Source organism: Archocentrus centrarchus, chromosome 16, assembly GCF_007364275.1.
Source record: "Archocentrus centrarchus isolate MPI-CPG fArcCen1 chromosome 16, fArcCen1, whole genome shotgun sequence".
NCBI classification, from domain to species: Eukaryota; Metazoa; Chordata; class Actinopteri; order Cichliformes; family Cichlidae; genus Archocentrus; species Archocentrus centrarchus.
Genome location: NC_044361.1, coordinates 17,562,626 through 17,579,134, shown reverse-complemented (window position 1 = coordinate 17,579,134; position 16,509 = coordinate 17,562,626). Strand labels below are relative to the sequence as shown.

Here is a 16,509-nt window from a genome sequence, read left to right as displayed (position 1 = left end):
TGGACCTTAAACCGTCAGCTGATAAGATAAAGGATTAAACTGTGGATTTTGTTTTAAATACTCAGGAGTTGTTAGAACTACTGAACTACTGTTTCAGAAGATCCAAGGAGTTGGTTTCAATGAAAAATCAAGAATTATTCATGTATTCAGCCATTTGACCATTCCTTGCATGGTATTTTAAATGGAGTTCCACTTTTCCATAGGGTAGTTGTCAGGCAGATCTAAGAGGTCAAGGATGCCTGCGCCTGCAAGCTGTTATTTAATATTAATGACCAGCAGCCAATTGGAACTTATCAATAGGTCAGAGGTTATCATGGGGCTGCAGATGCAGGAAGTTAATGTAATTAAAGATGCATCATGTTGTCGATTGCAGAGAAAGTGTCTCTCCCACTCTTAATATCTTTGTTGAGCTGTCTTCTCTTTGTGGGTCTCTTTAATATGCCTTTGTGTGTTTTGATGAAATATCTTGTAGTCTTGATGGGTTTTCAGCTAGAGATAAAATTCTCCTTATAGTCATACTTTGCATTCATAGTAGTATTTTTCTGTGTAGCACAGAAAAGCTTTTATCTGTAAGAAGAAAGGCAAAGGGGAGGGGGGGGACTGAAGGCACGAATAGTGAGAAGGCTAATTGTCTGGTAAGTTGTCTGTTATATACTGGGTTCTCGTGACAGGGTGCTGATACATAAAAACGCTCCTGCACCGCTCTTATTCCATTGTATGCTGTGCTTTGATGGAAAGCTTGTAGTCAATGGTTTGGCTTACTTAAATATAAAATTATTTCAATTTATTTTTTGTTCTATTTGAAATCTTTTCCAGCCTGAATGTTCACAGATTCAATTGGAAAGCCAGTTTGGCAAAAATAATTTAGACTCCACTGCTCGCAAATTGCTCGTCTTTCAAATTCTCTCATTGCTAATTTGGGCTTTTGGTGCAATTGACAGTTAATTGGGGAAAAATAATCATTAATAATAGTAATAAATGCCTTAGAAATTTGTGGCAAAATGTTCATATACTGTCGGTCTCAATGGGAATGTCAAGTATGCCCTCTGGGTAGGAACACCCCCCCGCCCCCCCCATGGAGTTCTTTTCCAAGTCACCCAACAGCTGTCAATACAAACAAAATACATGGAAGAAATCATTGCATTTATTCCCACAACATTCTACTGGCCACGATTAATCCAATGAGCCAGCCAGTCAATAATCAATAGCTAATGATCGGTAGCAGAGGTTGCTAATTAGGTTTTGATTGGCTGAATCCTCCTGAGTCCATGGGGAAAGGCATTATCCTCCTTTCATGCTGTGGTGCCTCAGATAGTTCGCAGGTACGTATCAGCAGTAGAAAAATGTCCCGTGATTTACGAACTTGAGCAGAATTGTATGTATTTATTAGGTGGTGCTCAGCAGTCAGTGAACGTATTGTGATGTTTTTTTCCATGAAGTTTTTTCCTCATCCCCGAGACATTGCTTTGTACTTGTGAATGGAGATTTTCTTGATTAAATAATGAATAACAGAAGTAAAAATATTTTACATGCTGTTAGTTCCACAAGACAAATAATATGAGCCAGTGGTTTTAAAGTGCTATAGATTGGCTTCACGGTTGTTGCCTTTTGTGGTTTTCTCCTGTTTAACTGTTGTTCACAAAAACAGGATTTAAAATGTAATAAAGTTTTCTTTGGCAATGTAAACAGAAATAGAGAGAGCACAGAATTTTTTGTTTTACTCAGTAGATACTGGTGTCTTCACCCAGCCTGCTGAAATTGTATACTCTGACTTACTAAAGAGAACAAAAAGAGGGTTGAGAGACTTCCTTTCCTTGAGAAGGATTAAAAGCATCATTCAGTTTCCTTTTCAAATTAATGAAAAGCATAATGTGGCTACTAATAACCTTACAGCAGCAGTTGTTTTAAAACAGACCACATTCCAGTCTCTTCCTCACTCCAGGTTAAGCAGAGATGAAGGCCTTTTTTTTTTTTTTTTTTTTAACAATTGTTTTTAAAATGATTTTTCAATGTGGAAAAAAAAACCCATTAAAATCCAACCTAAATGTCTCTGTCTTTCTCTTACAGAGTCCCTGGTGTAACAATTGCTACAGATATAATCTGTGGCTTTCCCGGTGAGACTGAGGAAGACTTCCAAGCGACCATAGACTTAGTAAAAGCCTATCGATTTCCCAGTCTTTTCATCAACCAGTTTTACCCCCGACCCGGTACACCTGCTGCCAAGATGGAGCAAGTACCAGCACATGTGGTGAGTGCACACTGACAGATTTTTTATTTTTTTTTTAAATCAGATGCTCATTTGAGAAAACGTTAGAAATGTGACTTCATTGCCAGCTACATTGTAACCCTAACTGACTTTACCTTTGCACACATACAGTATTTTTTTACACACACACTCACACACACACACACACATACACACACACACCCACACACCAATTGAAGAAGCAAGCTTTGGCCTACTGTCACCCAAAAATGTAAAAGCTTTTTCTATGTTTGTCATGACTTTATCACTAATCCCAAGAAGCCTCAAAACTCTGTGCAGAGGACTAGATTCAGATGAGCGAACTGACCGGGAGAGAAACTAAATCAAGCCAACATCCTCCATTTCATAGACACTGTATAGCTGAAAATCTTCTTAAATTAGAATTTACTGTCTGAAGCAGTTTTCTCTTGACTTCACTAGAGATCTAAATGCTATTAGTAGAATAACTGAATCTTGAAGCACTAACACGTCGTTTAATGGTGGTTACAGTCTCATCTGAACCTGTTATTGTTCGCTGTATAACCACCCAACTTGCGACACACAGCCTCTCTAGCTTCCTACATCTTCCCATCTGCTGCCAAATAAAACAATTAACAGCTAATAAAATCTTAATTGTTCGCAAAGGTGTGTGAGTGAGGGAGGGAGAGAGTGAGAAGCAACACAGACTGAGCAGATCGCACTCAGTCATAACAGCGTTTTCTTGACCTTTTGTCTCATACATTTCTCAGCTACATTGTTTGGCAGAGCTAAGTTCTTATATAATGAGCTAAAGCACTGATGTGTGTTATGGTCTCTGCTTTGTAGTTTTACTTTATTATACAATAAGATGCCTTGTGACTTTTCCTTCAGGATTTAAACTTAAAAGTAAGATGCAAAAAGTCTTTCCTTATTGTTTATTGGCTTTGGTTTTTGAACTATAAGGATTCTGTTCCCAAACTTAATGGACAAAATGTGCAACAAAATGCAACAACTCTCACATTATTGAAGTGTTGCCATTGCACGTGCGCTGGCCTGCGTTTGTACTTTTACCTGAAATATTTTCTTTGACCTCGTTTTTTTCTTTGGTTTGACCTTTTACATATGCTGTACTCTATACCATGTTTTCTTCTTGCATTTATACTCCCTTACTCTATGCCATCAAAGTGTTGACACATCTCTTTCAAGTGGAGTGTCTTCATAAGTCATTCTCTTTTCCCCTTTCCTCGCCTTCCTCACTTTGCTCTCTGAGGAGAAGCCGACTGTGTCCTAGAGGGATCAATCCCCAGACACGACCACATTGCTGTTTCTCCTCTTCTTTATCTCCCTCTTCTTTCCTTCTCCTCTGTCAGCCTTATCGGACTTTTATTGTCTGTGTTTGGATTAGAGCACGATCAGTCCAAGACTTCATTCAGCTCTTTGAGTGTCGAAATGTGACATATTACAGATTCGCATGAAGGCCTTTAATTGTCAAATCAGCATCTTTTTGTAACAGCTGTTGGCTGGGACATTGTAAAATCCTGATAAAAACATAATGCATGTATTTACAATTCATTTAAAATGATCAAATTGGAAGTAAAACAAATAATGCAAAGAAAAACACATTTTTGTTTTGCACTGCATTACAAAAACACATAAAAAAACATGGGATGGGGGCATCTTTGCTACTGTGTTGCATCACTTCTTTTAATTACAGCCTGTATGCGTTTGTGTTTAAGCTCTTGCTTTACAGGATTTCCAACTCTTAATATATTTCAGTTGATTACCTTGAATAACTGAATAACTGATTGGCACATGCAGGCACGTTGTCAGTCAGTGATTTAGAGAGCACTTAATTTGCTTTTTGCTTTGCATTCTTTTGGCGTGCACACATTGTCAGTATTGGTCATTTTCATTTCATTGTGGGAAGCCAAAACCATGATTGAGATTCCATTTCGATTCATTGTGCATCCCTAACTGGATGGCATCATATGATGGTCCAAAACCTGCATATATGGGCAAGCATTATTGTTACTTTAACTAATGTGCTTTGTTCATTATTGCACCCCCGTATGAATGCTGACTTTTGAACTATACACTGAATACATACTGTGGATGTTTCCTCTCCTCTTTAGCCTGGGGATGCAGCCACCATGACTTCTTTTTCTCAGTCCATCTTAATTTTGCTCAAACCCCTGTGTCTGCACTGATAGCATCAATTTCAAAATCACTGTATAGTTTTCAGATTTGTCAGTTTCAGCATTTAATTTGCTTTCTTTGTGCAATTTCAAATTAAATCAAGGGTTTAAATTGTTTTCAAATTGAAATTGGCACTGACTGGCATTGTAAAGTGTACTGGAAAAATTCAGAAACACACAGATGATAAAGAGCCCCACTTTACCCAAAGTGCATATTTAATTGCCTAGAATAAGATGTCCTTGATAGCACTGTTATTTATACATTTCAAATATCATTTTTTATAGCCAATTTAAATGTTAAAGAATAAGTTAAAAGTGAATATAGTTGTGCTTGACAAAGAATGGTAACGGAGGTGAGAGAGGCAAGAAATATATACACGTGTCTCTGTAAACAATACACCTGCTTCGGTGGTTAGAGCTGCACACAACATCACTGCATCAGTCAGCACGCACCTGTTTTTGAACACATACACATACAGCAAATGGTGGTAGCTAGACGACATCTAAGCCATGTAGGGTCAGTCATTAATAAAGTGCACCAGATGGTTTGTCTGGAATACAACTGTGTTCAATAGCCACAGGAGGGATGGGTGGAGAACTAGATGGATTAGGAAGTGAGGCCTTAGATAAAGAGTATGTAAGGAAGCAGAACAGATAAAAGAAATGCTGAAAGGGAGATGGATGAAGGAAGAAGAAACACATAAAGGGGCATGTCCATTGTGATGCTTGTGGGGGAGGGGGGGGTGTTCTGCGCAACCTCCTAAATGTGGCAGCTGATATTGGGTAATGAGGTTTTTCACACTTAGTTTGGATTTGGGGAAAACTCTGTGGCTAAAATTGGATGTACTGCATTTGGTTGTATTTTGGGTATATATCTTTGGAAAAATGCTAAGAATACGTATAATACAAAATCATGTTTACTGCATTGTACTGATGACGACTTCTTCTTTCAGCTGCTCCCTTTAGGGGTTGCCACAGTAGATCATCTGCCTCCATCTCACCTTCCATCTCTAGCATCCTCCTCTGTCACACCAACCCTCTGCATGTCTTCATTCAGAACATCCACAATTCTACTCAACACATTTGATTAGAAAAATTCAGTCATGATTGAAGCTTATCCACCTTCAGTGTCTGCAGGTTTTATATGAGAAAGTAGTCATTTTAGAGTGCAGGAAAATAGAAACAACAGGAGGCCACATAGGTAGATGGAGAAAAGTAGCATGTTGAGAAAAAAGGAATGTGAATATTATTAGCTTGGATCCCTCTAATCATCCCCAGGTGACTTGAATTTAGGATTGATAAATGAACTTGTTAAGTGGAAGGTGTTTGGATGTCTGTTCGTAAGGACGGGTTTTACAACGAGCAGCTGCTGGAGAGAAAGAGAAGAACAAAGTGATAGAGAAAGATTAGCTACTCTAGTGGGACAGTGTTTTTAATTTCCCCAGGTTGTAATTGGTTAAAAACTCCATTACCGACGAGGCACCAGTGCAGCAGCTGTCAAAGTAAAACAGCTGGCCAGCCACCAGTAGCTCCATCTTCTAGCTTCACTATCATTTATCTATGCCTGGACACAACCACTTGCATGGACACACTCAGGCAAATTCACGCTTTCCCTCCGTCTCTGTCTGCATTTGAGACAAGACGCTCCTACATTCATAACACGGGAGAGAATAACAGTTGGTTAAAGACAGTCTAGCAGGTATTAAGTAGAGTTAATGGTTAAGTTGCTGTCTAGGCTAGGGAGGCCTACATTGATTAATGAGCTCCTAGCCCACTAATAATAGAAGACATTGCATTTTAATGATACTTTTTCCCCCTTCAAATTCAAATGAATTTTTTTCCCCACGTATAGGTCATCTGTGTGCTGTTGTAGCTGGAGGGAAAGACAATACTAATGTGTGAAAAATAAAGTAGGTTTTTCCTGATCCCTGAAGGCAACTTTGTTTGATGTTGAATAAAGTGTCATTTTTAAATTCAAAGGAATAATTAATTAAATTCATTAACACTTTAAATCCTGGTGCATGCACTTGAAGCATACAATTTCAGGAAAACTTTATGGAATGATGTAGATTTCTTCATTGATTACTCGCAAAATGCGGTTTGGTCTTCAACTAAGTCACAGTTATAGACAACAATAATGACACAGCAACAGCCGTACTTATCATGTTTTATTGAACACACTGAGTAATCACCTTATAGTCTAGGCTTGAAAAATATATGAGCCTCTGTGGTAATGACTTCCCCAAAAGCTACTTGGAACCAGGTGTTCCATTAAAGAGAATGAGATTAGTAATGTAGGTTGTAGATGTGCTCCACCATAAAAAAACAAAGGTGTACAAAATCTGGTTCCTTTAGAAGACGCGTTATACTGTCCTGCAGCTTTTCCCAAGCTAGAAAAGCTGCAAAATAAAGTTTGTGAAGACTTGGATATCCAGCAGTCTGCAGAGGCATTTGTAGCAATAGAGCTGCTGTTGTACTATAAGGACACCATGAAGGAAATCATTGCTCTCCAAAAATACTTGGTGTTCTCAAAGCTTCTGGGACAATGTTCTGTGGGCAGATAAGACAAAGTTGACCTTGTCTGGCTCTGAACAATGTTATGTTTAGAGGTGAAAAAGGCACCAACACTAAAACCTCATCTCAACTGTGAAGCATGGAGGGAGCTGCGTAGTTGCGGGGTTGCTCTGCTTCACAGTACCTCAGGCCTGGATAGCTTACAAACATTGATGGAAGAATGAATTACATTACATTACGTGCTCTCCCTGTGCTCGCGTGGGTTCTCTACCAGTACTCTGGCTTCCTCCTACAATCCAAAGACATGCATAGGTTAGGTTAACTGGCAATTCTGAATTGATGTAAATGTGACCATGAATGCCTGTCTGTCTCTATTAGCCCCGCCTTACACCCCATGACAGCTGGAATAGGCTCCAGCCCTGCGGTGACCCTGAATTGGCTAAGCAGAGGATGGATCCATTATATACCTTTTATACATGTTACCTAACAAAACCTGTGGCATATCTGGCACATGGTTCGAAAATGTTAGCTTAGGGACTTCTGCAGAGAAAGGAAGGTCATAAACATCATTGTGACCACTCTGTGCCATGCTTTAGGAGGTGTAAATCCTTCATGGATACAACCATGCAGTTTATGCCTAAGGTTCTTCGACTGTAGATATTATAACACTCGAGCTCTATATCATGAACATCTGTTTGTCATTAGGGAATGACAAATGTGCACATACTGGTGACCAGAAGCACATTCAGTATAGGCAAGATCATTGTTACCTTGCCCTACAACACTCTCATTTGGGCATGCTGGTATAATAATAATACCACATTAAATTCTACTGCCTTGCATCAGCGCAAAAGCTCTCAACTAAGTGTAGGGCCTTGCTGATCAAATTGCAAATGATATACAAAATACTCACAAAACGCGTGCTTCTCTTGTAGCACTGGTCACAAGCCTAAAAAGTGCAACAACAATATGCACACACAAACGGTTCTAAATATAAAATCAGTCACTCCATGAGTAATAAACCATTTTGGATCCTGTTATTAGTTTTTGGTGTTAAGTTGCAGAAACCGTCTATCTGAAGGCGGTTGTTATTCCCTGGCCCTAATATTGAATCTTTTCAGGTGGTGTCATTAATGATCACAAAATCATAGCTTGGTCAGAGTAATTCTTTGTGAGCTTTGTGCTCCTCTCTTAGATGAGATTGTTTTTTTGTTTTTTTTTTGTTGTTTTTTTTTATGAGAATATTGTGTAGTCTTTACTTATCTCCACTGCTCCTGTGAATTTGTGTATGAGTGCAAGTGGCTACATTCATGTAATGTCACTTCTGCTTTTATGAAGCATCAGTCTCTGGAGACAACAGATGGATGTCATGATAACAACCATTGTTCATCATCACCATGCTGACAGGTCCACATGCTCACACATTGGCTTTGCATTGCTGGGTTGTCACTAACACAACCTCAACAGCATGCAAAATTAACTTTGAACACAAGCGCGTGCGCACACACACACACACACACACACACACACACACACACACACACACACACACACACACACACACACACGTGTACCTGTTTACACAGAAAAAGTTATGCATATTATTCACATTGGTAAACTTCTTAAAATTAAAGATGAAATAAAAAAAGGTAATTTGTAGCTGAGGTCAGAATAACTATTTGGAAAGTGCAATGCTGCACTGTTTTAAATTCATATTGCAGATTGCTGCAGTTCCATTTTAGCGAGTAAGATTTTTTAGGGTTTTTTTTTTAGGTGGAACTTTGATAGAAATACTGAATAAAAAGTCACAAAGGTCTTGGAAAGTTCTTTGTTTTGTCTAAATAAATACATTTTGGAAAATATTTATTATAATTTAAGTGTAGATTTAAGTTGAAGTTTCCCGTCTCTTCATTGATTGATAGATTACAGTAATTATACCCAAGTCTCAAAGTGTAAATAATAATGTGCACTTGCAGATCATCCGTGGTCTATTTAAATTTCGTCTTGCGTCACATTTGCAAAGTTTATACATCTTTACCTCCAGACTCTGAGCTTATAGACTCTTAGCTGTAGTTAAGAGTGTAGTTCTTGTTCTAGGGCCCACAGACAGAGCTGGGATAACAGGAGCATCCAGCTTTCTTTAGCAGCTTTCCATGATAGTTGGGGGATTTAAAGGAATTTTGTGCAGCTCTTAACCTAAAAGTTAGGAACAGGTAAAATGACTTGAGAAAATTATAAAGCTCATTATAAATAATGAGCTGAGGTTTCCACCTCTTCCTGATATGACAGGAAACTGGGAATAGATTTTTTTTTTCCCTCACAATTTTGTATCTTTTAAAAGCATTTTTTCCCTGGCTCACCTTACCGCTTTTGTCTCCTTTTTGTCTGGTTTTATGTCGATCTTTGAATCCCCCTGTGTTTGTACCTTTATCCATATGAGTGTACATCTTTTGTTTGTTTGCATGAGTCAGTGTGTGTTATAATGTTGGCACATTGTTATTGTTCTTTTTGTTGGCGTGCGTGTGTGTGTGTGTGCTGCTAAACCAAAACAAATTCTGCTGAGTATTCAGACGGGCTTGATAAATCCTTACCTGCAGTTACATCTGTCTTACAGTCACACTCTCTCTTTCACACACACACACACACACACACACACACACACACACACACACACACACACACACACACACACACACACAAGCACAGAAGTACAACATCGAGGATCACTGAATACAGACTGATGGTAAAAGTTATGAAGGGACGGTAAGAGGGGAGAGAAAGGTGATGAAGAACAATGATGAGATTGCTGCTCATACCCGAGGTGCTCAAGGCAAAAAGAGAGAGTGCAAGAAATTATCAAGAGACATAGTTATGTGGGGGGAGAATGGGTGAGAGAGCAGAGACTGAATGATTAGAATGAGTTTTCTCCCGCTGGAAAAACAGAGAACAGGAGGAGGGGCATCGAGGGGTATGTGGAAAGGCAAAGAAAATGAGAGAAAAGAGGATTTGGGGATTCCAAAGAACCCTTTGGCAGAGGAATAGAGAGGGAATCAGATGAAAACAAGAATGTTAGGATGGCAGCGGGACAGGGCCAGTGATTACAGGATTGTATGGATCAGAAGAGCCTTGAGTGAACAGACAATGAGTAAAAGATGGGTAACATATGGAAACAGAAGAAAGCAAAAAGATGGGAGGGATAGAGAATAGAGCTACAAGCTATGAGAGGTGCAGTGACAGAGAACAACAGAAAAGGTCCAGACTGGGCGAGAAAACAGTCACCATCTTTGAACAGTTCTGTCTGTAGCACTTCTTTTCTTACTTTGGCCTCACAGAGATCCCATCTGTGGACTTTAGCAGAGGCTGTATGTAATGCCATGCCTTTGAAACTTTGTCCATTTGACTAACCATGTTGTAGACATTATTATATTTTTCTTCCTGCTCTTCATTCAGGCATCAGGCTGTCTTTGCCAGTCCTGAATTTGCATGTTTGTCTAGCTATACGATAGCAGGACAACTTAGGCTTTCTGTTCAGAATGTGTAGATCTTGCCTAAGGATGTTCAACCCAACCCTGCACATTCTAACACTGAAAAGACAAACAGAGGGAGGGAAGAGGAGGAGGGAGAATAGCAATGAATGCATCCTCCCTTTAGGTACAGTCACATGTTCATATGTCCTTTCCCTTTAGCCATACATGACCTAATCAGTGAGCTAATTAGCACTTTCTGTAGCAACATCAGCCTCGTGTAACTGATTGCATTAACAACTGCCACATATCAAACCGTCCTGTCTCATGCTTGTGAATCTCATTATACATTAAGTACATGCAAGGGTTAAGACCAAACTTTAACTGGGAAATATTTTCTGCCGCTGATGGTTTACAGATAAATGCATTCCCACTGTTTGTTCATTATTTTTTATCATTAATTCATTTTCTGCACACTTGTCAGCCTTGGCATTTTTTTTTCCATCCATTTGAAGTTACCCAGTTAGTTAAAGTCAGTGGAGCTGTAATGTGTGTCTATATCTATAATATTTATTTCTACAATCACTGTCAGAAAAGTAGAGGACAAGGAGATACAGAGGAACAAGTAAAAATAAAATGAGGTGCAAGTCCACAAGGAAAAATGTATTACAAACAAAACAAATCAAGGACGATAAGAAAATTCAGACTGTGAATTTGTACTGTTAGTCTTGTTGTGAGCACCAACTGTTTGAATGCTTTACTCTCTTAGCTCTGTTACTTTACTACCTTTGCGTGTGGAATGTTGACCCCGGTCACAGTCAGTGATTAAACTCTGGTGTTGTTGAAATTGAAAAGAGTGTAGATGTTTGTTAAGAATCTTACCTGAATTAGGTGACAGAGGTATATAACATCAAAAACTGTGAAATCGTCACAAATCTCCCTCAGGGTTTGCAGTTCCAAAAATAGGTTCACCTCTTCATCCAAATGGCTTCAAACTTGACACTGCACTCCCTCCGGTCTCCACCAGTACACTCATTTGGATGAATAGGTTGTCTGAATGATTGCCATTTAAGAATACACAGATATGTACAGAGATGTTAAACTTTTTTTTTTTTTTTCCCTCTGTCTGCAGAAGAAACAAAGGACTAAAGAGCTTTCTCAGCTGTTCCACTCTTACAGCCCTTATGACCACAAGGTAAGATCTTTCAGCATAACTTTCCTGGATTACATGAGGTTTTCAAGACAGTATTTTGTTTTATCTGCTGCTTTGAGTTTATTTGTTGCTCACCATCATTACATTGTTTTCAAGACTGTGAAGAATTTGTTGTCTCCCCAAGATGTGTGGCTCTTATTAGCAATCTAGTGAATGAGGACAGTTCAAGTTTTTGTTCCTGATTGCATTGTGAGAATAAGTGTGTTTGAGAAGTTCATGTGTGCATCCTCCTGTATTTGTATGGGTTCATACAAGGTGCGATTAAAAATTTATGAACTACACTTATAAGTAGCAAAAACCATACCTGATATAAAATTCTCTGATACCTCAGGTCATTAGTGTAGAAGTCAGTGTTGACAGTCTGATGCTGGGGGACAGATTTACAGCGTGCCACGTCCTCTCCCAAAACTGCTGCTTGTTCTCTGGGCCACAGCTGTACAGGCAAAAGTTGTCACTGTATCGATCGCACAATATTACAGAAATGAAACTCACTACACTCACTGCTGGCACTTGATGCATGTGACCATGGCTTGCGCTGTTAGCAGAGACTCTGAAGTTCTTAATCGTACCTCGCGTGTCATTAGATTCACAACATTTCACAGCAGACCAAACCTGACAGTCTTCAGGCATGTTTATGATGATGTGGTTGTGGCTCCAACATTTGTGTGCTGCATACATATGTAAAGACCTCCTGTCATGTTCAGAAAGGGTCAAATCCATGAGGTCTAACCAAATATTTCTCCATCATGAAAAAGATAAATTACATTTTGATATAAAGACTGTTATGAGATCTTTGTGACTACACAAAAGCAGATGGAGTTACCACAACTTATTATTAACACACTCTTTATGAGCAAGAAAAAAATATATATATAGTGTGCAAAGAAGCTGGCTGCCTGCTTTTGCAAAGTGAATGTTGTGAACACGCCGGTGATTGAAACCTTTCCAGCACATCTGACAGTGTGTTATAACACTTTAGCTTAGCTTTTTTGTTGTTGTTGTAACAGAGTGTGTGATGCATTGTTTTTATATGTTAGGCACTAATTTAAAAGATATGGGAGAGATCACATTTTTTACTGGGGCAGACACACATCTTTTCATAACACAGACACACAACCTGACATCTAAAGGCACACTGTAGTAGTAGTAATGAAACACACAATCATGAAAATGAGTACTAAAGAAAATTTCTAACCAAAATAGAGAAGCTGAATAAGAAGAGGAGGTCATCCCAATTAATTTATATCTAAATCAGATAGTATTTATAATTGTGCTCAGTTTTTAAGTATGATTCTCACAGGCATTAAGAAACCAAATGTGTAACAGTTTGCCACTTTGATCTTATCATTTAACTTTTTTCATTTTCACTTTTTTTCATTATTATTTTTTTTGAACTTGCAGATGAAGTTTAAGTTTATTAAAGAAATTAAATTATACTACTGCATAACCCTTGTAAATGCCTCATTAAACCCTGATCCACCTTTTGAATAAATCTTTGAAGAACACAAAACACATGAAACAGAAATTTCATAACAAGTCACTTATGCATAGACTTTCTGAAATTGCCCTTGCAGTAAAGCCCATGTGTTAAACCTAATAGCTGTTTTTGATGATCTTCGTTTTCTATGTCAGCTCTACATATTGTCATCCTTTGTGAGAATGAAGAGCATACATGGGGGTTGATTTATGATAGAATGAATTAAATGCTGTCAAAATAATACAGTGCCTTTAAAAGCAGACAGAATCTGAGGCTGTGCAGGGTTTAAGTTGAATAGTTATGGCTAAAGATGGAACATACAATCATAGTAAAAAGAAAGTACACCCATCAATTCTAAGCTTTTACATATCAGTATAAAAATACCAGGTCTTAAAATTGGGTAAATACAACCTCAGATGAACAACACCTGACATATTACACTGTCTTATTATTTATTTAACAAAAACTAAGCAAAAATGCAAAATAAGTCTCTCAAGAACTAAGTACACCCTAACTGATGCACCACAGGAATGAAGAGGGTAAGTAGCAACCAGGTGCTGCTACAGTCACCACCTCTATAACTGCAGACGGTTTGTCCGTTAGCAGGTCTGGAGCATTCAGGTGTGTGTTAAGACAGTGCCAAAGAGGAAAGACATTAGCAGTGATCCTCGAAGCAACTGCTTCTTTAAGATCTGGGAATCTGGGAAGGGCTGCAAGGCCATTTTCAATCAATTTCAAGTCCATCATTATACAGTGAGGGAAAAATTATAAGTGGAGCAAATACACCCCAACATCAGACCATGCAGTGTTCAAAGAAACATCTCAGACTCAACAGGCCTCAGCAGGTTAAAGGTTAAAGTTCATTACAGCACAATTAGAAAACAAACAAACAAACAACTGAACAAGTATGGCTTATCTGGAAGGGTTTCCAGGAGGAAAGCAGCTTAAGTTTGCAACGTTGCATCTGAACAAAGTGCACAGCTTCTGGAACAACTTGTCAGTTAACTTACTGTTAAACTTTCCCATTTCTCTATATTTGAAAAATAAAGTTGGTCAGAAGTGATCCATGTATTTTTTTTTTAACACTTTCTGAAGTAGCTCCTCAGATAGAAATTTTACCACTGGCCTTGTTCCTTTTTCAAAGATAGTGTAGATGTGCAGATAGCTCATTACATTAAAAAATCCACGTAGCCGTGAGATGTGATTTAATGATAACAAGTCTAACGTCAAGCATGCATCCTTCCAGATCAAGCACAGTTTTTCCTGTCCTTGCCCATGTCCACATACAGTGTAAATGTTAAAGCAAATCAGCTTGTATTAAGCCCATATAGCCGTTAGATAGAAATAAATGAAGGCTGATAATGTCCCTCGTTTTACATCATTCCCTTGGGTGTCTGCTCTTTCAGCTTGTGGTTTATTTAAGGATATCGTGTGTTTACTAACACGTTCCATGTCTCTGTGTGTTTTTGTGTGTGAGGCAGAGGGAGAGAAAGAGAGAGAGAGAGCATAGATTTGGAGAGAAGGGAGAAATTGGTGTTTCTAAAGCCATTATTGTTGTATGCATCTGCCTATTGTGATGAAAAGGTCATTAATAAAGACTGAGTTGGGGAGAGGGCTGTGGGTTAGTTGAGGCTTTATTGTAGCTTCAGGCTGCCAACCAAATGAAACAATGTTTTTAAATGAGTTGTTTTTGTACCAGGATTGTTTCTTCATCTGTCTTGACTAACTCTGAATTCATAATTGACAAAATGGTTAGCTAAAAAAAAAAACCATAACAAGCTATCAGAGAGCATTCTTATTTTCTGTCTTTGTTTTCTTTTTGTCTTTTTTTTTTTTTTTTTGTCCTTTCACATTGATCCTACTAATTAAACAGTACTGCTCTCTGTACTTGTTAAATATTATTTTGTGTATACATATATACTTATGGAATTTGAAAACACACCCTCTATATTTGCCGTAACAGAAAATTGTGTTGTACTTTACTATATAACTCTAGTACAGTAATGAAATCCACTATTTTTGTTTCTAAAATAAATGTTCATACTGAAAAATAGGAGGGGTACATTTTTAAACATTTTGTATGCATTACTTATAGATAACTGCACACAGCTGGTATTTTTAATGTGTGGTATATTTAAAAACCTTGCAAAGGTGTGTGTGTGTGTGTGTGTGTGTGTGTGTGTGTGTGTGTGTGTGTGTGTGTGTGTGTGTGTGTGTGTGTGTTTATAATGATTAATGTGAGGTATCCTTTAGCCAGATGGTGCTGAACAAGGTCCATCCATCAGCAATGAAAAGAGCAGTGGGCAGAAAGCTGGCAGAGCACTTTGCCCTCATCGGACACACTAACATACAGACTCTCTTAGGCTTTGACAGCGTAACCCATTAAGCCATGTTGGAGCCTTGTGGTGGTGGTGGTGGGTTTTTTTTGTTTAGTTTTTTGGCATGCAGGTTCTGTTTGTTTTTTATTTTGTTTCTTTTCTTTTCTTTTCTTTTTTTTTTGCTGCCTCTGTCCCACATTAGTCATTATACTTCACCCTAGAAAAAAAAAAGTCTGTCCTTGAAATGTACTATTTTGATGCTGTGTTTAATGTAAACACAATCAGAAGCAGCCCTTTTTAAATATATGACCATTTAGAATTTGATGCCCAGAACACATTTACAAAAAATTGTGAGAGGAGGAAGTGCATAGACAAATGTTTTTTTTAATTTAATTTTTACTAATGTTAATTGGCAATAGGTCAGTAAGGGTAATAGGTCAGCCTGATGATGACATTTCAAGTGTCATGGTGCAGTCACATGTAGAGGATCCAAATGCAGGACACACAGGCAACCAAGTGATGAGTTTTTACTGGCTATATATATATATATATATATATATATATATATATATATATATATATATATATATATATATATCCTTAAATGTCACACAAAGGAGGAATCCTGAAAATGGAAGAGGGGATAATGCAGGGAAATGACAGACAAATTATTTCTAAACAAGGGATTTGTAAGAAAAATTACACATTATAAAATGAAAAATATAATGACACTCCATCTCTTTAATATAATTTTCTGAGAAAAACTGTCAACATGGCTTGTACTATTAACCAATAAGCAGCTTGTACAGTGAAAACAAGTTAAAACCTGTTCATTGTAAGTTATAAAGATACTAGTAGTTTTTCATATGATATAGTCAGTGGTGATGCACAGTAATACCAGCATGCTTGAATGCTTGCTATTGTTTGCAAAGAACAACCACATTATATTTTCCTGTGCATGTGTGTAGTCAAAGTACATAAATACACTCCTCTCCTCTCCATTTGCTGCATCACCGTGTCATCGGTTGCAAAGTTTTGTTCCCTTAAGGCTTTGCCCTTCCAGGTTGAGGTTGTGAAGTCCCCATCATGCTTAAGTCTTTGTCA

At 38.1% G+C, this 16,509-nt stretch overlaps 1 protein-coding gene across 1 annotated transcript in view; it reads left to right on the top strand.

Moving 5' to 3' along the window:
* Positions 1 to 16,509, top strand: part of cdkal1 (CDK5 regulatory subunit associated protein 1-like 1) — a 260,220-nt gene that overhangs the window by 192,641 nt on the left and 51,070 nt on the right. Inside the window, exons 12-13 of the mRNA XM_030750431.1 lie at positions 2,068 to 2,248; positions 11,530 to 11,592. Coding sequence (XP_030606291.1) covers positions 2,068 to 2,248; positions 11,530 to 11,592 — 244 coding nt within the window. The remainder of the gene's footprint in view (positions 1 to 2,067; positions 2,249 to 11,529; positions 11,593 to 16,509) is intronic.